At 46.4% G+C, this 24,866-nt stretch overlaps 1 protein-coding gene across 5 annotated transcripts in view; it reads right to left on the bottom strand.

Annotated features, from left to right (window-relative positions):
- LOC123745526 (slit guidance ligand) overlaps positions 1–24,866 on the bottom strand; it is a 918,311-nt gene that overhangs the window by 146,194 nt on the left and 747,251 nt on the right. For 4 of the 5 annotated variants that reach the window (XM_069321856.1, XM_045726133.2, XM_069321858.1 and 1 more), the window contains exons 6-8: positions 20,882–20,953; positions 19,018–19,253; positions 16,233–16,265 (exon numbers count right to left, since the gene is read on the bottom strand). In XM_069321856.1, the coding sequence (XP_069177957.1) occupies positions 16,233–16,265; positions 19,018–19,253; positions 20,882–20,953 (341 nt within the window). The remainder of the gene's footprint in view (positions 1–16,232; positions 16,266–19,017; positions 19,254–20,881; positions 20,954–24,866) is intronic. The other variant, XM_045726125.2, reaches the window with a different exon arrangement.

Here is a 24,866-nt window from a genome sequence, read left to right as displayed (position 1 = left end):
AACCCCCTGTTTATGAATGAAGTAAGTAATTATCAAAAGAAGGCACCAAACCGGGAAGGCTATGTAGCACCATCAAATACGCAAAATAATCAGAGGGCGCTAAATATCACCAAGGATGCCAATACGAGAACAAAAACGCATAAGGCGAACGATATCAAAAGTATCCGAGTCACCAAGAATTCTATCGAGGGACAGGTGACCGCGAGGGGCGGTCGGAAAGCAAAACATACGCTCGTCCTGGAAGTCAGGACATTCAAGAAGGACATGCACGACCGTAAGAGGGACAATGCAACTAGGACAATAAGGAGCAGGGCGGCGCTCCATCAAGTGACCATGGGTTAAGCGAGTATGGCCAATACGCAACCTCGCCAGAGCTGTTTCCCACCGCCGGTTACGGTGGAAGGAGGACTGCCACGAGGAAACACAACATTTAAGAGTACGTAGCTTGTTACCAGTAACAGACAACCAAGAAGCCTGCCAACGGGTAAGGACTGAGGAATGGATAACCGGGTAAAAGTCGGAATACGGAATGCCCTTACGAGAGATGGGACAAGAGCGGACAGCTTCCTTGGCGGCAGCATCCGCACGCTCATTTAAAGACACACCAATATGGCTGGGAACCCAACAAAACTCAACCGACTTAAATTTACTATGAACGAGAAACAGCCAATGCTGGATCTCGACAACCACTGGATGAACTGGATTAAAGGACCCGAGAGCCATGAGGGCACTACGAGAGTCAACAACAACTACAAAGGAAGACTGACAACGAGAAAGTAGGAGACGAAGAGCATAGAGAATAGCATAAAGTTCCGCTGTAAAGATGCTAGTCTCCGGAGGCAAGCGACACATATAAGTGCGATCAGGAAAAACAACAGAGTAGCCAACACCGTCCGCTGACTTAGACCCATCGGTGAAGACAGAAACGGAGCGGGAGTGAGAAGAAAAGTGCTCGAGGAAAAGGCGTTTTAGAACCGTAGGAGGGGTAAAAGCTTTAGTGATACGGGTCAAGGAAGTACAAAACCGCGGAAGAGGGACCCTCCACGGGGGCAAAGAAGGAACAACACGAGGAGAAACATCAGAAATACGAACGGAAAGAGAATCCTGCAGGCGAGATAACCGGACAGAAAGAGGGAGGTGGTGAAGAGGAACAGGAACCGCAGGAGGGGTAAAAGTTAAAGCACGACAGAGGCGAGAGGAAGGATGTTGCAAGGACCGCGCAAGATAGCGAAGACAGTAGCGATCACGGCGGTCCTGGAGAGACAGGAAGCCAGTGTCAACATACAAGCTAAGGACGGGAGTCGAACGAAAGGCACCAGAACTGAGGCGCAACCCAGTATGGTGCAAAGCATCAAGACGGCGAAGAGTAGAAGGAGAAGCAGACGAGTAAGCAGGGCAACCATAATCGAGCTTAGACAGGACGAGAGAAGAATGTAAAGCAAGGAGAGTGCGCCTATCTGCCCCCCAAGAAGTATGGGACAAGACCCGAAGGAGGGTAAGGGCCTTAGAGCACTCAACACGGAGGTAAGAGATATGGGGAGACCAAGACAAACGAGTGTCAAGGAACAACCCCAAAAGCTTCGCGGAATCTTTGTATTCAAGGGGATGACCATAAAGTGACAAAGAGGGACGAAGAACAACCCGTTTCCGCGTAAATGTCATGGCACAAGTCTTAGAAGTAGAGAACTTGAAGCCATGATCAGTGGCCCAAGACGACACGGCATCAATTGCAAGTTGAAGCCGGCGTTGAAGGAGAGGCGAATCATCACCCTGACAACAAAGGGTAAGATCATCGACATAGAGAGCGGAGAAGACACCAGAAGGAAGAGAGGAAAGAAGACCATTGAGGGCAACCAGAAAAAGAGTAGTGCTCAGAACACTACCCTGGGGCACACCTTCGTATTGCTGAAAAGAGGGAGAGAGAGCGGTACCAAGGCGCACCCGAAAGGAACGACGAGAGAGGAAGCTGCGGAGAAAGAGAGGGAGATGACCACGAAGGCCAAAAGAATGAAGTTGAGATAGGATATGATAACGCCAAGTGGTGTCGTAAGCCTTTTCCAGGTCAAAAAGGACGGCAACAACGGAGGTCTTCGCAGCAAAAGCAGTACGAATATAGACCTCCAAGTTCACCAGGACATCTGTCGTGCTGCGGCACTTGCGGAAACCAAATTGAGAAGGGGAGAGGAGGTGATGGTGTTCCAGGAACCACATCAGACGAACGTTAACCATACGTTCAAAAAGTTTGCAGACACAACTTGTGAGAGCAATAGGGCGAAAGTCCTTAGGGGAAGTACCCAGAGACCCCGGTTTGCGAACAGGGAGGACAACGGCATCGAGCCAGTCCTCAGGGACTGACGACGACTCCCAGATCCGATTATACAGACTCAGTAAATACTGAGACGTGCTCGGAGGGAGATGGCGAAGCATCTCATAATGAATACCATCGGAGCCCGCCGCCGTAGAACCGCAGAGGGCCAGAGCAGAACGAAGTTCAGAGAGAGAGAAGGGATCATTATAGGGAAGCTGAAGATGAGTGCAGAAATCTAAAGGACGAGACTCAAGGACAGGTTTACGAAGAAGGAAAGATTGGGGAAGATGAAGACCAGAGCTAACAGAAGAAAAGTGGGAACCCAGTTCGGAAGCGACCTGCAACGGGTCCGCCACAAGAGTATCATGGAGGTGAAGGACCGGTGAAACATCGGGAACGAACTTACCCGCTATCTTGCGGATACGCTTCCAGATCTGGGCCAGAGGGGTTTCGGACGTAAGTGTTGAGACATAAGATGCCCAACATTCACGTTTAGCCGTACGGATGGCCCTACGGGCCACCGCACTCGCTTTCCGAAAGAAAAGAAAAGAATCGGTCGTCTGCCTACGGCGGTGCCTCTTCCAGGCTGCACGCTTACAGCGGACAGCCCGAGCACAGTCCGCATTCCACCAGGGAACGCACTTCCGCGGACCCCGAGAGGAAGAGCGAGGAATAGAGCGGAGGGCAGCGTTGAAGACAGTGTCATGAAAAAGGAGGAGAGCGCGAGAGAGAGGCAGAAGGGAGAGGTCAGAGAGAGCAGCACTGAGGGTAAATAGGGTCCAGTCTGCCTTAGCAAACTGCCACCTAGGGAAAGAGAGGGAAGGGCGAAAAGAGAAAAAGGAAACAAGGATGGGGAAATGATCACTTCCATGGAGGTCATCAAGAACCTGCCACGTGAAATCTAAGTAAAGAGAAGAAGAGCAGAGAGAAAGATCAAGACAAGAAAGGGTGCGAGTCCGAGAGTCCAAATGAGTGGGCTCACCAGAATTCAGAAGAGACAGGGAAGAAGATAGGAGAAACGGCTCAAGGAGGCGACCCCGGGTATTCGTCAGAACGTCACCCCAAAGAGAATGACGACAATTGAAGTCACCCAGCAGGAGCACAGGCTCCGGCAAGGAGTCTAGGAGGTGTTTCAAATCAGGAAGAGAGAGCGGGACACTCGGGGGGAGATAAATGGAACAAACTGTGTACCATTTCCCCACAAAGATACGAGCAGCAGAACAATGGAGAGGCGAAGGAAAAAGTAAAGGAACAAAGGGAACATCCGCACGAATCAAGAGAGCAGAAGAATTAGAAGCCCCAGCAATGGCTGGGGGGGGGGAGAGAAAGGAATAGCCACGAAAACGACCAGGACGAGCACCAAGCATTGGCTCCTGGAGACAGACACAAAGGGGCGAAAACCGCGAAATCAGAAGTTGGAGTTCGAGGAAATTGGCGTAATAACCTCGAACGTTCCATTGAAGAATGGACAACGACGGGAAGAGAAAGGACAAAAACAGAGAACAAGGAAGAAACAAAGGCGAAAGAGCGACAGAGCACGTTAAAGAATATCAGGGTCGGGATCAGGGTCAGCAAAGTCAGGGTTAGGGGGCATGGGTAAACTGAGCAAAGACGGAGGGAAGGAAACGGGAGAACAGATCAGAGGTGGGCGGGCGGGGTCCGGAGGAGGAGGAGGAAGAGGAGGAGACAACGGAGAGGAGCGGTCAAGGACAGCAGTAGGAAGAGGGGGAGTAGAAAGAGGGGAGCGCACCCCAGCAAGAGCAGCAACCGAAAGGGAAGCAGGGGCCAAAGAAACCTCCATAGCAGGAACAGGGGGTGCAACCATTGAAACGGGAGGGGAAGGAGCAACAGAGCCAGAAGTAGGAGCTAAGGAAGAAAGCGAAGCCTTCTTACCCGCCGGGGAAGAGGAAGGAGAGGAGCCAGGCTTACGCTTCTGACTTAAAGAGACAGGTGTCCCAGCAACTACGTACCGGGCAACGGATTCCAGCGTCTCAACAGGAGAAGCCGAACGAGAGCACACACGACGGTCGTTAGGAGAGCGATGGACATCCGCCTGCACCGACAGGCGGCGGGGAGAGTCGAGAGATGGAGGAAGAGGATGGGAAGGAGGATCGGAGGGGGACGAGGAAGAAGACACAGGAGACATGACAGACCGGGTGGAAAGAAGGGGAACCCCAGACAGAGGACCAGGAGGGGGACCCCTCGGGAAAGAACTCAAAGGAACAGAGGAGGGGGCAGTGGGCGTATCAGGGTCCAAGGCCCGGAAACGGTTGAGAGTCTGAGGAAGGGGGGAAGGACGAGGAGAGGAAGAGCGCAACACGCGAGCATAAGAGATGTTAGTATAAGGCGGGAGCCGGCGAACCTGGCGCCTCGCCTCAGGAAAAGACAAACGCTCCCGGTGCTTCAGGTTAAGGACGGCCGCCTCAAGCTTGTAATGGACACAGGCACGGGAGAACGTAGGATGGGCCTCACCGCAGTTGAGGCAGCGAGCTTGGGGAGAAGTGCACTCCGACTTAGAGTGACCTTCACTCCCACACAAAGGACAGAGAGAGACAGTCCCAGAGCAGCGGAGGGCACCATGCCCAAACCTCCAGCACTTATTACAAAGTCGAGGAGAAGGAATATACTCCTGGACAGAGCACCTAGCACCAGCAAGAATGACAGAGGATGGAAGGGTCCTACCATCAAAGGTGATCTTCACAACGCGAAGGGGTTGACGTCGACGACCACGAGGGGGACGAGTAAACGAGTCAACCTGGAGGACAGAATGGCCTTGGGCATCAAGGATATGCCGAATATCATCGTGGCAATCCTGCAGATTCCGAACACCGGTTGCAACATGGGGTGGGAGGAGAATAGTGCCAACACTGGAATTCATCTGAACGTTCTTGGAGACCCGAACAGGGATCTCGCCAAGGCAAGATAAGGCAGCCAAGCGGGAAGCCGCATCCTGAGAAGGAGCAGCAACGACACGTGTACCGAGACGAGTGGGGTTGAAAGTAACACACGCATCCACGGAATCTACAAGATGCCGATGGAGGGAGAAATCGTCAGGAGGCGCAGAATCAAGAGGGAGGAGATCAAAGTATTTGGCCCATGAAGCAGGACCAAACAAGGCCTGATACGCATCAGCACGGGAAGGAATCGAGCGAGTGCGGTTGGGGCGCGAACGGCGTTGAGAACCCCTAGAGAGAGAGGGGTCAAAAGGCGCAGTAGTCACAACGAAAGACTTAGCCACACCAGGGGACGAAGTGGTCACCACCGGGGGCTGGAGGCTCGACCCAACCTCAGAGGAGGGAGGGGAGCTGGGGGAAGAAGTCAGGACGGTCAAAGGAGGAGCAAGGTCGGGGCCCAACGCAGCGGGAGCTACAGAGCCTGGTCTTCCAATACAGGCCGACTCGGGGGCTTGGTCGCCCACCCCACGAGCCGTTTATGAATGAAAAGCGGTTTACACACGACTCACAACTGCTGACTTTCGAACATATCCGGAACAAGTGCTTCACTGACGAATTTTGTTCGAATCACAACGCTATAAATGCTTCACCCACGTACTACAAATAATCGCCAACATAACCTAAACACCTAACCTAACCTAACCTATGCCTATATATACACAATATGCCAATATATTATAATATTAATTTATACTTGAGAAAATTCCCGTTTTGAATGAACAGCATGTTAAAATTTATGAATGCGTCTGTGGGGTTGACCGCTGAATGTAATGGACTTGAGTCGAGGACGGGTTGCAGCCCGTCCTCCAAACAAAGATCCAAAAGTGATTCCATGCACCCACCAAACCCCCTGTTTATGAATGAAAAGCGGTTTACACACGACTCACAACTGCTGACGTTCGAACATATCCGGAACAAGTGCTTCACTGACGAATTTTGTTCGAACCACAACGCTATAAATGCTTCACCCACGTACTACAAATACAAATAATCGCCAACAGAACCTAAACACCTAACCTAACCTATGCCTATATATGCACAATATGCTAATATACTACAATATTAATTTATATATGAGAAAATTCCTATTTTGAAAGACAAGCATGTTAAAATTCATGAATGCTTCTTTGGGGGGGTCGACTGCTGAATGGAATGGACTTGGTCTGAGGACGGGACCACTGTTAGACAGTGGCGTCTAACAGCTTGGTTGAGGAGACCACAAACCGCGGGGACGCAGGTCCTCTGAGAAACATCAAGGTAACATACAAATATCTTGACCATCTGGTCAAATAATGGAACACACACCGTGCTAAATGATGCTAGATACATTACACTGGCTCTTGCTAAACTTATATAAAAATTCACAGAAAATTTCAATTATTTATTATTTTTATTAATATTGTTAAAATGGTTTAACATTATTATTATCATTACTGTATATTATTTTTATTATCATCATCGTCGACATGCTGGCACATGTGAAGGGAGGCCGGGAGGCTCAAGGGCGAGGAAGCTGTATAATGGAAGATGTGCTCTGAATTAGGGCCAGACCTGCGCACCAGACATGTGTTATCATGAGGACACCACCAATGGGGGCCACCATGAGGACACCACCAATGGGGGCCACCATGAGGACACCACCAAGGTGGCCACCATGAGGACACCACCAAGGTGGCCACCATGAGGACACCACCAAGGTGGCCACCATGAGGACACCACCAAGGTGGCCACCATGAGGACACCACCAAGGGGGCCACCATGAGGACACCACCAAGGGGGCCACCATGAGGACACCACCAAGGGGGCCACCATGCGGACACCACCAAGGTGGCCACCATGAGGACACCACCAAGGTGGCCACCATGAGGACACCACCAAGGTGGCCACCATGAGGACACCACCAAGGGGGCCACCATGAGGACACCACCAAGGGGGCCACCATGAGGACACCACCAAGGGGGCCACCATGAGGACACCACCAAGGGGGCCACCATGCGGACACCACCAAGGTGGCCACCATGAGGACACCACCAAGGTGGCCACCATGAGGACACCACCAAGGTGGCCACCATGAGGACACCACCAAGGGGGCCACCATGAGGACACCACCAAGGGGGCCACCATGAGGACACCACCAAGGGGGCCACCATGCGGACACCACTAAGGGGGCCACCATGCGGACACCACCAAGGGGGCCACCATGAGGACACCACCAAGGGGGCCACCATGAGGACACCACCAAGGGGGCCACCATGAGGACACCACCAAGGGGGCCACCATGCGGACACCACCAAGGTGGCGACCATGAGGACACCACCAAGGTGGCCACCATGAGGACACCACCAAGGGGGCCACCATGCGGACACCACCAAGGGGGCCACTATGAGGACACCACCAAGGTGGCCACCATGAGGACACCACCAAGGTGGCCACCTTGAGGACACCCCCAAGGGGGCCACCATGAGGACACCACCAAGGTAGCCACCATGAGGACACCACCAAGGGGGCCACCATGAGGACACCACCAAGGTAGCCACCATGAGGACACCACCAAGGGGGCCACCATGAGGACACCACCAAGGGGGCCCCACATAAAGCAACCAGTGTCACCAGAGAGGTACCAGCGGGGGCACCATACAAGTACCAGCGGGGCGCCATAGGGGCACCGCCACAGACCCTCGCAGGGTGCCCCATTAACCATACAAATTCAATCACTAACTTGAGCGCTGGTGACGCGCGGGCGTGGGAAATCAGTGCTTGTCCACACTCGCCGCTCAACGTAAGGTATACACATATGTATACACACATACAGATGAAGCGCCCTTCTCTGGGTATACATACACCTTAATGCTTCACTATGCCCAGGACTCATGTCAGACGTCCTTATCAACTATGGAGAAGTTGGTGGACCTTAACCCCGGCGCCATAGTAATCAATCCTGCTCTCACTACTTCTCTAGACCGACACAACCCAGCCAGTCGTATCCGTATATAGCCCTTAAAACACTTATAACAAAAAAACTAAGAGTGAAAATAAAAATATGTTGTTAACCGAAGCAAGATATTAAAACTTTTTTGTGTGAACTTGGCGGGCTATGAAGACCCTGTGATTGGCTGGTCTCGTGGATCACCCAATTGGAACACAAGTTATGTTTCTTGAATAAAATAGTTTTTCGATAAATAACTGACCCTTCGTGTGGTTATCTGTATCCGAGCAACTCGAGACTACACACACACGCACGCGTCATAAAACAGTCCTGTCGTCGGAAGAGGAAGCTTGTTCCCTTAGTGGCCAACGACTAAAATATCACTAAATGTAACTTACAAGTCACTAACTCCTAGGTATCTATTTTACTGATAGGAACAACTTGCAACTTTACTAAACTGGACTTCAACATTGTCTTAAGCGTGCTGCTCTCTCATGTGAAGTTGCTTTAGAGCGCCCATCCTCCAGAGTGACAACGTGGACAGTTTACCCGTCGTCTGCAACGTCTTCCCCACCGCTACACCCCCCCCCCCTCCATCACATCCAGACGCCGCACCAACAACAGTTATGAAGACGATATAGTCCGTTCGTATCCACTATCAGGAGAAAGCGTCAACGTTGCCACATTTGACAGTTAGAAAATGTTGGAAACATGTCTGAATAACATTTTGCGCAATCGCTGCGTCGTACCCGGTCGATACGGGAGCCGGTCGGCCGAGCAGACAGCACGCTGGGCTTGTGATCCTGTGGTCCCGGGTGCGATCCCGGGCGCCGGCGAGAAACAATGGGCAGAGTTTCTTTCACCCTATGCCCCTGTTACCTAGCAGTAAAATAGGTACCTGGGTGTCAGTCAGCTGTCACGGGCTGCTGCCTAGGGGTGGAGGCCTGGTCGAGGACCGGGCCGCGGGGACACTAAAGCCCCGAAATCATCTCAAGATAATCTCAAGAAGATATACCCATGTGACGGTGTGGCCTTCAGCGAAGCCATCTTCAGACGCACGTGTACTCACCTATTTGTGTTTCCGTGGTTGAGCTTTGGCTCTTTGGTCCCGCCTCTCAACTGTCAATCAACTGGTATACAGAATCCTGAGCCTACTGGGCTCTATCATATCTACATTTGAAACTGTGTATGGAGTCAGCCTCCACCACATCACTGCCTAATGCATTCCACCTGTTAACTACTCTGACACTGAAAAAGTTCTTTCTAACGTCCCAGTGGCTCATTTGGGTACTCAGTTTTCACCTGTGTCCCCTTGTTCGAGTACCACCTGTGTTAAAAAGTTCATCCTTATCTACCCTGTTAATTCCTCTGAGAATTTTGTAGGTAGTGATAATTTCTCCCCTTACTCTTCTGTATTCCAGTGTCGTGAGGTGCATTTCACGCAGCCTTTCCTTGTAACTCATGCCTCTTAGTTCTGGGACTTGCTTAGTGGCATACCTCTGAACTCTTTCCAGCTTTGTCTTGTGCTTGACAAACTACGGGCTCCATGCTGGGGCCGCATACTCCAGGATTGGTCTTACATATGCTATGTACAAGGTTCTAAATGATTCCTTACACAGGTTCCTGAAGGCTGTTCTGATGTTAGTCAGCCTCGCGGATGCCGTAGATGTAATTTTTTTTTTATGTGGGCTTCAGGATTGAATGTTGTGAATGAATCTTCAGTATGTTGTGTACAAGATTCTAAACAATACCTTACACAGGTTCCTGAACGCTGTTCTGATGTTAGCCAGCCTTGCATATGCCGCAGACGTAATGCTTTTCATGTGGGCTTCAGGAGACAGGTTTGGTGTGATATCAATTCCTAGATCTTTCTCTCTTTCCGTTTCATTAAGTACTTCATCTCCTATTCTGTATCTTGTGTCTGGCCTCCTGTTTCCACCACCTAGTTTCGTTTTTTGCATTTACTCGGGTTAAACTTTAACAGCCATTTGTTGGACCATTCATTCAGTCTGTCTAGGTCGTCCTGTAGCCTTCTACTATCATCCTCTGTTTCAATCCTCCTCATAATTTTTGCATCATCAGCAAACATTGAGAGAAACGATTCTATACCCTCTGGGAGATCATTTACATATATCAGAAAAAGTATTGGTCCAAGGACTGACCCCTGCGGGACTCCACTTGTGACGTCACGCCAATCCGATACCTCACCCCTCACAGTGACTCGTTGTCTTCTGTTACTTAGGTACTCCCTTATCCAACGGAGTACCTTCCCTTTCACTCCAGCCTGCATCTCCAGCTTTTTCACTAGCCTCTTGTGTGGTACTGTATAAAAGGCTTTTTGACAATCCAAAAATATGCATTCTGCCCACCCCTCACTTTCTTGCCTGATTTTTGCTGCCTGGTCGTAGAATTCAATTGACCCTGTGAGGCAGAACTTGCCATCCCTGAACCCATGTTGATGCTGTGTTACAAAGTTCTTTCGCTCCAGATGTTCCACTAGCTTTCTTCGCACAATCTTCTCCATCAGCTTGCATGGTATGCAGGTTAGGGACACTGACCTGCAGTTCAGTGCCTCCTGCCTACCCCCTTTCTTGTATATTGGAACTACATTAGCTGCCTTCCAAATTTCTGGCAGCTCCCCTGTTTTCAGTGATTTGTTATACACTATGGAGAGTGGCAGGCACAGTGCTTCTGCTCCTTCCTTTAGTATCCATGGGGAGATTCCATCTGGGCCTATAGCCTTTGTCACATCCAACTCTAGTAAACACTTCCTTACTTCCCCTCTGGTAATCTCAAACTCTTCTAGTGGTTCCTGGGTAACTATTTCCTCTCTTATCTCTGGAATCTCTCCTTGCTCTAAGGTGAAGACCTCCTGGAATTTCTTATTCAGTTCCTCAAACACTTCCTTGTCGTTTGTAGTGAATCCTTCTGCCCCTATCCTTATATTCATTACCTGTTCCTTTACTGTTGTTTTTCTCCTCATGTGACTATGCAGCAATTTGGGTTAAGTCTTTGCCTTGCTTGCGATGTCATTTTCGTATTATATTTCTGCCTCTCTTCTCATCCTGACATATTCATTCCTGGCACTCTGGTATCTTTCTCTGCTCTCAATTGTCCTGTTATTCCTATAGTTTCTCCATGCTCTATTACTTTGCTGCTTAGCTATCTTGAGGTTATCTTGAGTTGATTTCGAGGCTTTTTTTTTTAGTGTCCCCGCGGCCCGGTTCTTGATCAGGCCTCCGCCCCCAGGAAACAGCCCGTGAAAGCTGACTAACTCCCAGGTACCTATTTACTGCTAGGTAACAGGGGCATATCTTGAGGTTATCTTGAGATGATTTCGGGGCTTTTTAGTGTCCCCGCGGTCCGGTCCTCGACCAGGCCTCCACCCCCAGGAAGCAGCCCATGACAGTTGACTAACACCCAGGTACCTATTTTACTGCTAGGTAACAGGGGCATAGGGTGAAAGAAACTCTGCCCATTGTTTCTCGCTGGCGCCCGGGATCGAACCCGGGACCACAGGATCACAAGTCCAGTGTGCTGTCCGCTCGGCCAACCGGCATAGGGTAAAGAAACTGCCCATCGTTTCTCGCTGGCGCCCGGGATCGAACCCGGGACCACAGGATCACAAGTCCGGTGTGCTGTCCGCTCGGCCGACTAGCTCCCCTACATCTCTGATTAAACCATAGGATTCTCACCTTCATTTCATTGGTTTCCTTTTGGACTGGGACAAACTTGTTCGCTGCCTCCTTGCACTTGTGCGTGACGAAGTCCATCATGTCTTGGGCCGTATTTCCCCTGAGCTCTGTTTCCCATGTTATATCTGTTAGGAATTTTCTTAACTCCTCATAGTTTCCCTTTCGGAATGCCAGTTTTTTGTTTTCAGTACCCCTTCTCGAGTTCAATAACCCTTCCTTAACCAGATACTCGAACGCCAGTACACTGTGGTCGCACATTCCTACTGGGGCCTCATAGCCGATTTCCCGTATGTCGGAGTCGTTCAGAGTGAAGACTAGGTCGAGTCTCGCTGGTTCATCGTTTCCTCTCATCCTAGTGGGTTCCCTGACATGTTGGCTTAGAAAGTTTCTTGTCGCCACCTCCATAAGTTTGGCTCTCCATGTATCCTCTCCTCCATGCGGTTCCTTGTTCTCCCAGACTATCTTTCCGTGATTGAAGTCTCTCATGATGAGCAGATGGGATCTATTTCTACAGGCAGCAGAGGCTGCCCTCTCAATTATAGTGTTAACTGCCATGTTGTTGTTGTCATACTCTTGCCTGGGTCTTCTGTCATTTGGTGGAGGGTTATATATCACTGCTACTACTACTTTTGGTCCTCCCAAGTCATGGTTCCTGTTATGTAGTCTCTGAATGCCTCGCATCCCGGGATGACCATCTCCTTGAAGCTCAATTCCTTTCTCATTAGTAAGGCCACTCCACCTCCTCCCCGTCCTTCCCTCTCTTTCCTTATTACTGTGTAGTTCTGGGGAAACACCGCGCGCGCGCGCGCGTGTGTGTGTGTGTATTCACCTAGTTGTGCTTGCGGGGTTTGAGCTCTGCTCTTTCGGCCCGCCTCTCAACTGTCAATCAATCAACTGTTACTAACTTCTAATTTTTTTCCACGCACATACACACACACCCAGGAAGCAGCGCGTAGCAGCTGTCTAACTCCCATGTACCTATTTACTGCTAGGTAACAGGGGCAACAGGGTGAAAGAAACTCTGCCCATTTGCCCACAGTTCCCGGTCCCTAGGTCCACGAGCCTAGACCGCTGTCCGCTCAGCCACCGCCCACCATTTACATATATCAGAAACAGTATAGGTCCAAGGACGTGTGTGTGTGTACTCACCTATTTGTGCTTGCGGGGGTTGAGCTTTGGCTCTTTGGTCCTGAGTGTGTGAGTGTGTGTGAGTGTGAGTGTGAGTGTGAGTGTGTGTGTGTGTGTGTGTGTGTGTGTGTGTGTGTGTGTGTGTGTGTGTGTGTGTGCGCGTGCGTGCGTGCGTGCGTGCGTGCGTGCGTGCGTGCGTGCGTGCGTGCGCACGTACGTACGTACAGTATAGGAGAAGACACTGTTCAGGATTCAGAACATTGAGAGCAGTGTTGAGGGCCGCAGGTAGCGTCACAGTATATATACCTTCACAACACCAGCGGACTCCACAGTTCTCATATAATAATACAATCTCTTCTATCATTGCCAAGAATCAATAACCTTCCCTCGCACCCAATTCTGATCTTGCGGTCTCTGGTCTTATCTCAACTTTTCCAGGCGTCTTGCAATTCCTCCTTTATACAATCTCCCTCGAGACTCCTTGATTCTTCGCCATTCCAGAAAGTCTCCTGCGATCTTGTGATTTCACTTCCCCTCACAATCGCTATTGAATTCTCTGCTCGTCTCCTTGCCCCCAACTCGCTACGACTCCCCGCGCCCTTCCCCTCCATGAAAATCTAATAACCCAGGGCGTCCTCACCCACACCAAATATTATGGAAATTCAATTGGAAAGGTAAAAGCGAGCGATCAGAAGTTCTTCCAGAGGGGCCAAGGGCGACGCTCCCCTCTCTAGTCCGGTCTTTGTGTTCTTCTTCAGCAATGTCTGTGTCTCTCTCTGTCTCCCCATCTCTCTTGGTCTTTATATTGGATTATCTTCTTAATTTCTGCACCCTTGCCGGTTTGCTTGCTTGCTACTCTCTCTCTTTTTCTCTCTCTCTCTCTCTACATATATTGACTTTTGTCCTCCGCGTACAGCCAAGATTCTATGCATTCAGATAAAATATATTTCAGATATTTTATCCATAAATTGAACCGTGATCTAATTTGTGACTTGTGCATTCCGTGGCGTGCGAGCCGCCTCGCTCACCAAACAATTCCACCACACCAAAAAGAAACAAAAAACTTTCCAACTCGGAAAAAGCTAACACAGTAACAAAGGAGGATGGTGTGAAGAATTCCCACCACGACCCAAAACCCTGAGTGAAGGAACCTCACACATCAAGGTAACACCTCGCCATCGTCGACTTGTTCAGTCCCTCTTCTAAACTCTTCTACAATACTTTTGGTAATTCTGCAAATATTATATTTGGCATTAGTTTAATAGAAGTCCCGTGTTGTGTCGTCTGGAGTTATTCTGCCTCGTCTGGAGTGCTTTTTGTTATGCCTGGAGTGCTTCCGACACATTCAGAGAGTTTATGGCACGTCTGGAGTGCATCAGTAACGCCTGGGGACCATTCAGGCTTATCATGTTACATTATATATTCACAAACTATATATATATATATATAATATATATATATATATATATATATATATATATATATATATATATATATATATCATTTGTTGAGCATAAACAAATGACAATGCATCCAGCAGCCTGGCGGGCGGTAACTGCCCAATACTCGGGCGCGTAAAAAAGATACTCCTGAATTTTGAAATATATCAGAATATATAATAAACATATACCCCCATAACATATATAAACAATGTTATACATATAACATTTGGACCCCCTAAGAGAGGGGTCCAAAGCTCGCAACATAAATATATTTCCCCCCAAAACTTTTACTTCGAAAATATCCTGATAAAGTCCACCCATCCTCCTGAAATGACAGTCCTTTTTGTAACTATGTGGCCGATTATACCCATATGTAGCAATGGAATCCCAGTAAGCCACTTTTCGTACTATTCATTTTAAAGTCCGGAAAAAAATTAAAGCTAAAAGCTGAAACATAAATATTCCTAGGTCTAGTATAGCCAATATGTGAAGTATATTAGGCATCAGATTGCATGTGTTATACCTAGGATGGTTAGGCTAGGCTTTATTAGCATAAAATATACAAACTTTTCCAGTTTGTCGAAATTCAATATCACAAGTCTGCGTTCTGGCGGTTCATCACCACACAGGTACTTTATTATCAGGAAGCTGGGCTGTATGGCCTGGTGAATAATATATATATATATATATATATATATATATATATATATATATATATATATATATATATATATATATATATATATACATATATATATATGACAGTGGACATACAATAACATTGGTGTGGTACATATTTATGTGTGTGTGTTCGTATGTGTAGAAATGTGTATACACACACAAGGACGGAGACACTCTGCCTGCAAGCACATGCAGGTGAGTTCACACACAACTGACAAGGCAGAAGAGTCCTATTGTAAAATGAACCAACACACTCCCTAAGTGGTCTAAAAATATAAACTTGTAAACTTATATACATACTTATATAATTATTATATATTATATATATATATATATATAATACCATACCTAGCGGCCAGAACTTACTACTCGGTCTAGTATGCAAGGTCCGATTTGCCTAGTAGCGAAAGTGATTTACGTTATTGAAAAAATTGGTTTATTTGAATTAATATTAATATATTATATCAGGAACATAAATTAGTGACTTTGTTATGATAGTTCAGGATAAGATAGGTTAGGTTTGGTCATATTTCTACGTTTGTTTTAACTCAAATTAAAAAAAATCAACCATATATAATGTAATAGAAAGGTGTATTATTTCATAGGATTTATTATTAATATTTATCGGGAAAATTCTGCTTATTAAACAAATCGGACCGTGACCGTATATATATATATATATATATATATATATATATATATATATATATATATATATATATATATATATATATATATATATATATATATATATATAATGTGCACGAAATGCGCAAGACACACTGATCACATAAATGTAGAATAACAACACGTTTTCATATGTAATTATTCTGCATATAATATACATACTTCTTTAATCCGAACAAATGCAAAGTTGAGAGGATAGCTAGTGGAGTGAGAAGACCCCAAAACCGTACACACAGAAGGGAAGACATCTTGGTGCACGAGACCACAAGACGAGGAGGGAGAAGACAGACCCACACAGACCCCCAGAGGTAGACACAAGCAACGTCGCCACAGTGACAAGACTTTGCCAACGTCTGGAAAGCTTTCAAAGACGCTAACACAAAGCAGCCTCTCCAGCTCTACACAACCTACCTTGAGTATGCAGCCCCGGCATGGAACCCCCACCTGCAAAGGCATAAACAAAAATATAAAAAGGCCAGACATATGCAACAAGAAGGGGTCCTGAGCTGAGCTGAGGGGGGCACTGGTTATGGAAGGTACTTAAGGTCTTAACCCCTGGTTTTCCAATCTGGATTAAGACAAAAATGTGAAAAAATCCATTACCCATTTTGTTTTTAATTTTGTTTCAATATAACTCTTTAGTCCATCCCTATTTTAACATTAACAGTGGTAAGTACAATGTTAATCTTTAAACATTATTATTATGCCCATGTTTATGATGGTAAGATTTAATGAAAGTAAATTATATAGATAAATTAAAACTTTGCTAAATCTTAGAAATAATGCAATAAAGTATGTTAAAATTAACTCTTTATTTAGTTACAGCTGGTTATAGTTATGCACCTTAAGTTATTGTTAGTGTAGGATCACCAAACACAGCAGTATGCTTATTTTATGTCTACCCTAAGACACCATAACATGTCTACCCCAAGACACCATAACATGTGTACAGCAAGACACCATAACATGTCTACCCCAAGACACCATAACATGTGTACACCAAGACACCATACCATGTCTCCCCCAAGACACCATAACATGTGTACACCAAGACACCATAACATGTCTCCCCCAAGACACCATAACATGTGTACACCAAGACACCATAACATGTCTCCCCCAAGACACCATAACATGTGTACACCAAGACACCATAACATGTCTCCCCCAAGACACCATAACATGTGTACACCAAGACACCATAACATAACAATTAGTTCAGATTAATAACAGATTAATTCTGCCGTATACTGAAACCCAGTGAGTAACGCCGTGAACCCGAGGTATGACAAGTTGGCTCAGTATCACTACCACCTCAGTTGGCTTACGTCCAGTGATATCAATGTATAAAGTCAATTGCAGAAGGCTTAGTAGCCCATACGAGGAAGCTGCTATTGGTTCACACGCGGCAGCTCCTATTTATATGCAACCAAACTCATATATTTGTCACACCTACGCTTGAAACAATCGAGCGATCTCACGTCTATGATGTTACCTGTAACTTGTTCCATAAATCAACAACTTTGTTCCTAAACCTGTAGTTCTCAACACAGACCAAGCCAAATGGTCGTCACAGTATAGCAAACCTAAATATCGGCTAAAACAATGTATTAAAGAACAGGCAGAAACCTGGTGAGAAATCTATCTAGTATGTCTAGAGGCCGGCGAATAAGCACCACCTGGCGGGTGTACCAGCACACAGGGGTCACACTGAGGAGGTCAACACCCCAGAGACAACACAGCCAGCAGGGAACTGGCGACTGCACACACACACATGGGATCATGCTTGATCACGACCCCACAACCGTGACACGAATCTACACAAATATCAACGTCAAAAAAGGACTTCAATATAACAGATGTAATCAAATAGTTTGGGGTTAGAAGGAATGGTTGAGAATAACTACAAGAGGAAATGATAGCACAACGAATCACAAGGTAAAAATGCCTGGAAGAGGACATAACGCCAAGCCTAAAATCAAAGGCACATTTCAACAGAATTCATAACAACAGCTTATGAAAAGCTGGCAAACATTCGAGCAGTATTCAGTAATTTAGAGAAGGAAAGCTCGAGAGCATTGTACACTACATGCATGAAGATAGAACATGAATATTCTGCCCCTACGTGGAATCCCTCTTCAGAATCAACCTGAAGATACAAATTCCAGAGGCTGCCCTCAAGACTTATCCAGGAACTGAGAAGGTTGAAAGCTTGAACTTACTTGACTACGCACCATGAGAAAAAAATGTAGGAACATGATTACGACATAAAAAGTCGTCGAGGAGTTTAGAGGATAGAGAAAGATGAGAGAGCAGGAATCAGATTGCGTGTACAACACCACGCTCCTGAAGGCAGCCGGGGGAGCAGCCTCGCTGCTCAAGGTTACAGAGACAGGAATTATGAGTGATGCTCCTCCCACTTATGTGTACTGTACCATGCCGTTGTGCTATTCCTACATTGGATATATAATAGGAAACAGACCCAAAAAATAAAAGAGAGATACGGCATAATATGTATATATATATATATATGAACAAATCCAATTTTTAATCTGTGGTTTGTCTATGTTTTCCCCGGACAGCTGTTTCGATTAATTTTTAATTTTGTAAATCCACATAACCATCATAATCCGGCTACTTGGGATTTTGCTGTAGGAACTTTGCTAATTCCTTCTTGAAGATTTCACCCTCTGTTGTGGCAATATTTCTTATATTTCCTGATAGAAGGTCGAAGGGCGGTTGAACACTGATGAGGTGTCATCACCTGCTCTTCCTATCATATCTATTGTTTTAATTACTTATTGTACAAATCTGGGATGTGGCATTAAGGTAATATATGTCCATGAATTGATTATGAGACCTCTCGTTCCCATTTCAGGGGTAACCTGAATGTTTTGAGAGAGTAATTTAGATATTTTGCTGCATCTATGTGAGCATTAGAGGATGTCAATATCTAACTCTATACCTCGCCTGCCATGAAATAAGCTGTGAACACAAAACAACCAGTGTACGAGACGAGCAACAGTGCTCTAAAGCGTATCATTAATATTTTGAGTACAATTACACGTAAAATAACTAAAATCCCAATATCTGTCCTCTGTATAACCCAACACAACAGATTAAGGTCCTAGACAATGATTAGTTACTCTCCGCCCAACACTGGTCCTTCACAACACAAAGCCATCGTCATACTCACCAGTGCACTTGAATTCATTGTCAAGGACCTCAGTGATGAGTCTATCCTTGAGCCTGTAGGGGGAGGAGCAGCGGACGTAGGGGGCGAGGTGCGGGGCGGCGGCCAGCATGCGTCCCAGCCATGACAAGTGACAATCACAGATGAGCTTGTTGCCAGAGACACGGAGAGCGCGCAGGCGCGGTGTCGACTCGAAGGTGCCCCGCCAGAGCGTTGTAATGTTGTTGTTGGTCAATGTTCTGTTGGCAAGGACACACAAGTTATATTAACATGTCAGACTGACCGTGTTTAAGTAATGCACTCCTCACCTCAACTGTGTGCTACCGGAGCCTTCAGACAGGCGCCATCTGCACGCCCAGCCACTGGTTGACCCCAAAGACGCAGTCATCAATTTTTAACGTATTGTGTATTCAATATGGAATTTTCTCATATAAACGTTCTATTATATATTAGAATTTGGTACATATTAGGCCTAAATGAGGATAGGTTATGTGATTAGGTTCTGTTGAAAATAAATTACTAGCATTTCTAATACGTGGGTGAATCATTTACAGAAGAACGATTCGAACAGAGGGCGTCAGCGAGGCAATGTTCGAACATCAGTTGTGAGTCGAGTAACAGCCCGTTCTCATAAACAAAGGCTAAATGCTCATTATTCTAGTGCCCCAAACCCTCAGTTTATGAATAAAAACATGTTACAACTGATGACGTAAGTACTTTTGTCGAGCAGTGTTCCGTTCACATCCTCGGCTCGAATCCCACCTCCCTAAACATTTTATCCACGTAGTGCAAATACCAATAATTGCTAACGTAACCTAACCGCCAAATTTAACGTAAGTTAGGCCTAACTACGCAACACATTCTAGTATATTAAAATACTATACATAATATGCAAAACCTTAATGATAGTGATTGTAGTACGACTGGTCGGTTGTTCATCGTCACTCTTCAACTACCGCCTTTGTAAGGCTAAATAAGTGGAGGAAGAGGGAGGTGCGGAGGGAGACGTTGAAGAAAATGGATGGTGGGGAAAGAAAGGGACTAGTGAAGATTTTGCGCTTCCCTTTTTGGAGAATAATGAAGAGATTTATAAGCAGAAACTGATCTAATGATACCATAGAGTTGCAGTTGATGAGTTCCTGAAGACAACTGCCAGGTGTGTGTCGAGTGGAGTGCTCTCAACACACACCTGCTGCTCGCAGTCATACGAGCCATGTTTGGATGGCTGAAAAGATCATGACTTTGTGTAAACATAAAGAGTACAAAATATCGACAGGCGTCAATTAATGTTAGGAGGAACCCTTGTGTAGCCCAGGTTTGGTATGGTGGGCGTTTATGGTGACAGGTGTGTGTGGTGGGCGTGTATGGTGACAGGTGTGTGTGTGGTGATAGTGTACTCCTGGAGCAACCAGGGACAGGGTGGTGTGTCGCACACGCCAACACTCCAGAGTGGTGAGTGTACATGAGACATTATTGTGGAGGGGGATGGTGATGGTGGAAATGGGGAATGACTGAGGGTGATGGGTGGACTGTGCAAGGGAATGAGAATGGTGAAGGGACAATGTGGAGAGATTAAGTGGCAGACCATGGTGAAGGAGCAAGTGGTAAAGGATGGTGGATGAAGGATTCAATAAGATGGCAGGAGGGTGACGGAGCACAGGGACAAGCAACAGAGCCGTGTGAGCAAAGTGTAAACAGGAGAACATTGAAAAGCAGAGTGAGCCAGCAGTGCATGTTGTAAGATAAGGCACGGTGGAAGGGAGTGTTGAGGAAGGCGAGGGGAGGCGAGGGGACGCGAGAGGAACAGGCCAGGAACAAGAGCCAATAACCCAGGGAAAGAGGGACAGAAGGTCCCCGGGGTACTCACAGTATCTCCAGGAGTGCCAGGCCCCTGAAGGCGTGCTCGTCGATGCAAGTGATCTGGTTCTCATCCAGCTGTCTGTAACGAAGCAAAATACACATTTTAGTCAGGTAGTTATCGTGATACATATTGTCGCTACACACTCACTCGCGTATATCCTCAGAGATGGTTTATACATGCATGGGGTACTGGGGTTTATTTCTAGAACCGTTAGCAATAAAACACGTGGTGTTATTCTTCAGCTGTATCTTGGTGTAGTTTGGCCACCATTTACATAATACAGTTCAGTTTTCTAGCCATACTTCATAATGGATATAAATTCATAAGAACGCGTTTAGCGTAGGATGACAACGCTAATTCCGCAAATTAGAAACGTTCCATATGAAGAGATTGAAAAAGCTTAATTTACATTCTCAAGAAAAGTGAAAAATTAGGGGTGACATGATTGAAGTGGATGAAAGGGCATAATAAGTGGGTATATTAACAAGGTGTTAAATATATCAACACAAAATATAACACGAAACAATGGATATATATTGGAAAGTTACGATATACGAAATACCTGGGTAAATACTGGCTTGGAAACAGGGTCGTTGATTTATGGAACCAATTAGCAGGCATCATAACAGACGTAGCAAGCCTTGAGTGTTTCAAGAGTAGGTTAGACGTATAAATGAAAGTGTTTGCGCAGCTATAGGTACGAGCTGCCACCCATGGGTCAATAGGCCTTCTGCAGTTTCATTAATTCTCATGTTATCTTCTCTTTGTAATTATCAGTTATCAAACCTGCCTCAGTTCTTAATGGCCCTGTCTTTACCCTCGACACTCACACCTGACGCCCCCTCACAACAATCACCGCTGACACCCCCTCACAACAATCACAGCTGACACCCTCACAACAATTACAGCTGGCGCCCCTCACAACAATCACAGCTGACGCCCCTCACAACAATCACAGCTGACACCCTCACAACAATCACAGCTGACACCCTCACAACAATCACAGCTGACACCCTCACAATAATCACAGCTGACACCCTCACAACAATCATAGTTGACGGCCCTCACAACAATCACAGCTGACGCCCTCACAATAATCACGGCTGACACCCTCACAACAATCACGGCTGACACCCTCACAACAATTACAGCTGGCGCCCCTCACAACAATCACAGCTGACGCCCCTCACAACAATCACAGCTGACACCCTCACAACAATCACAGCTGACACCCTCACAACAATCACAGCTGACACCCTCACAACAATCACAACTGACACCCTCACAACAATCACGGCTGGCGCCCCTCACAACAATCACAGCTGACACCCTCAACAATCACAGCTGACACCCTCACAACAATCACAGCTGACACCCTCACAACAATCACAACTGACACCCTCACAACAATCACGGCTGGCGCCCCTCACAACAATCACAGCTGACACCCTCACAACAATCACAGCTGACACCCTCACAACAATCACAGCTGACACCCTCACAACAATCACAACTGACACCCTCACAATAATCACGGCTGACACCCTCACAACAATCACAACTGACACCCTCACAATAATCACGGCTGACACCCTCACAACAATCACGGCTGGCGCCCCTCACAACAATCACAGCTGACGCCCCTCACAACAATCACGGCTGACGCCCTCACAACAATCACGGCTGACACCCTCACAACAATCACGGCTGGCGCCCCTCACAACAATCACAGCTGACGCCCCTCACAACAATCACAGCTGACGCCCTCACAACAATCACGGCTAACACACTTACAACAATCACAGCTAACACAACAATCACAGCTGGCGCCCCTCACAACAATCACAGCTAACAACAATCACAGCTAACAACAATCACAGCTGGCGCCCCTCACAACAATCACAGCTAACACAACAATCATAGCTGGCGCCCCTCACAACAATCACAGCTAACACAACAATCATAGTTGACGGCCCTCACAACAATCACAGCTGACGCCCTCACAATAATCACGGCTGACACCCTCACAACAATCACAACTGACACCCTCACAACAATCACGGCTGGCGCCCCTCACAACAATCACAGCTGACACCCTCACAACAATCACAGCTGACACCCTCACAACAATCACAGCTGACACCCTCACAACAATCACAACTGACACCCTCACAACAATCACGGCTGGCGCCCCTCACAACAATCACAGCTGACACCAGTAGTAGGGTTGGCGCCACACAGACGATATTTTTTTTTCAGGGAAAATATCGTCTGTGTGGCGCCAGGGTTTTCAGGTAAATTTAGAATATCCCCTGTGCGCCCCAAGGGTTTCAGGTAAATTTAGAAATATCGTCTGTGTGGAGCCAGGGTTTTCAGGTAAATTTTGTCAGTCGCAGATTTTAGAAGTAAGGATTTCTTATGAGAAAAATAATTTCCGAGACTTAGAAGTTTGTTAAAGCCTTATGGGAGAAATTCAAATAACGTGTGTAGCACTTTAGGGCTTCCAGGAGAACTCTACGGACATATTTTACGTGTTTTCAACTTACAAAATCGTCTATGTAAGCCTTAGTTATTCATATAAATTTAGAAAATCGCCTGTGTAAGTCATGGTTTTCAAGTCTCGTACATCACACCCCCCTCCCTCCCCCCCCCCCCCCTTACCTCGCAATCTGTCGCCTCACCTGTGTTTACTTTAGACGTCAGCCAGCCAGTCGGCTCTTAATCTTATCTTATCTTATCCATAATATCTGGACCGTCCCTCCTCTCTCTCTCTCTCTCTCTCCTTTCATTCAGTTCAACTATTTTCCAACATCGTATGTTTGCTCCTTTTCATTAAGCAAGTCAGTATGTTTGCTCCTTTTCATTAAGCAAGTCAGTTTTACACAAATAAATCATGTTAGTAAGCAAGTTCTAGCTCACGTTCCCCACCTTAGTCCCCTGTCGTATAAAGAATACTATCATTCCAATCCCTCTAAAATTTAAAAATAATCATATTTCAGACATAGTTTAGTAAATGCAAACAATTATCAAACTCTAGCTCTTGTCCCCAGCTTAGTTCATTTGTACAAAATCATTAGTAACAGTCCAAATTCCCTGAGATTTTTAGCCTCTGTATTTCAGACACCGTAAATAAGATCAAAACAGTTACCAAGCTCCAGCTCTTGTCCTCCGCCTTAGCTCTCTCTCGTATCTTCGTTAGTAACAGATCAATTCCCCTGAAATTTCTACCCTCTGTATTTCAGACACCGTAAATAAAATCAAGTCAGTTATCGAGCTCCAGCTCTCGTCCCCGCCTTAATTCTCTTTCGTATCTTTGTAAATAACCCATCAATTTCCCTAAAATTAAAAGCAGACATACTTCAAAGTTAGTAAATAAGATCAAGTCAGTTACTGAGCTCCAGCTCTCGTCCCCCACCCTCTTCCACCCTCGAGTCTTTGTAAATAAACCATCAATTTCCCTTAAATTTTTACCCTCTGTATTTCAGACACCGTAAATAAAATCAAGTCAGTTATCGAGCTCCAGCTCTCGTCCCCGCCTTAATTCTCTTTCGTATCTTTGTAAATAACCCATCAATTTCCCTGAAATTTTTACCCTCTGTATTTCAGACATAGTAAATATGATGAAAACAATTATAAAACTCTAGCTCTTGTCCTCTGTCCAAGTTCACTCCTGTAAATTCATTACTATCAATCCAAATCCCCCTGAGATTTAAACACCCAACTACATTTTCAGACATAGTAAATAAAAACCAGTTCAGTTATCAAGTTACAACTCTTGTGCCCCAGCTTAGTTCATTTGTGCAAGTTCTTTATTTTCCAAACTAAATCACCTGAGATTTAAGATCACCTTATTTTCTAACGTAGTAAAATTAATCTGGACATTAGCAAAGCTCCATTTCCTCAGCCATAGATCATCAGACATAAATATATTCAATCAAGTCCGTCTCCAACCTATCTGTTTATCAGAGTAATTACTTTACCCTTTCCCTCC

Source organism: Procambarus clarkii, chromosome 10, assembly GCF_040958095.1.
Source record: "Procambarus clarkii isolate CNS0578487 chromosome 10, FALCON_Pclarkii_2.0, whole genome shotgun sequence".
NCBI lineage: Eukaryota > Metazoa > Arthropoda > Malacostraca > Decapoda > Cambaridae > Procambarus > Procambarus clarkii.
The sequence above is the reverse complement of the archived record's forward strand: the minus strand, read 5'-3'. Positions and strand labels throughout refer to the sequence as shown.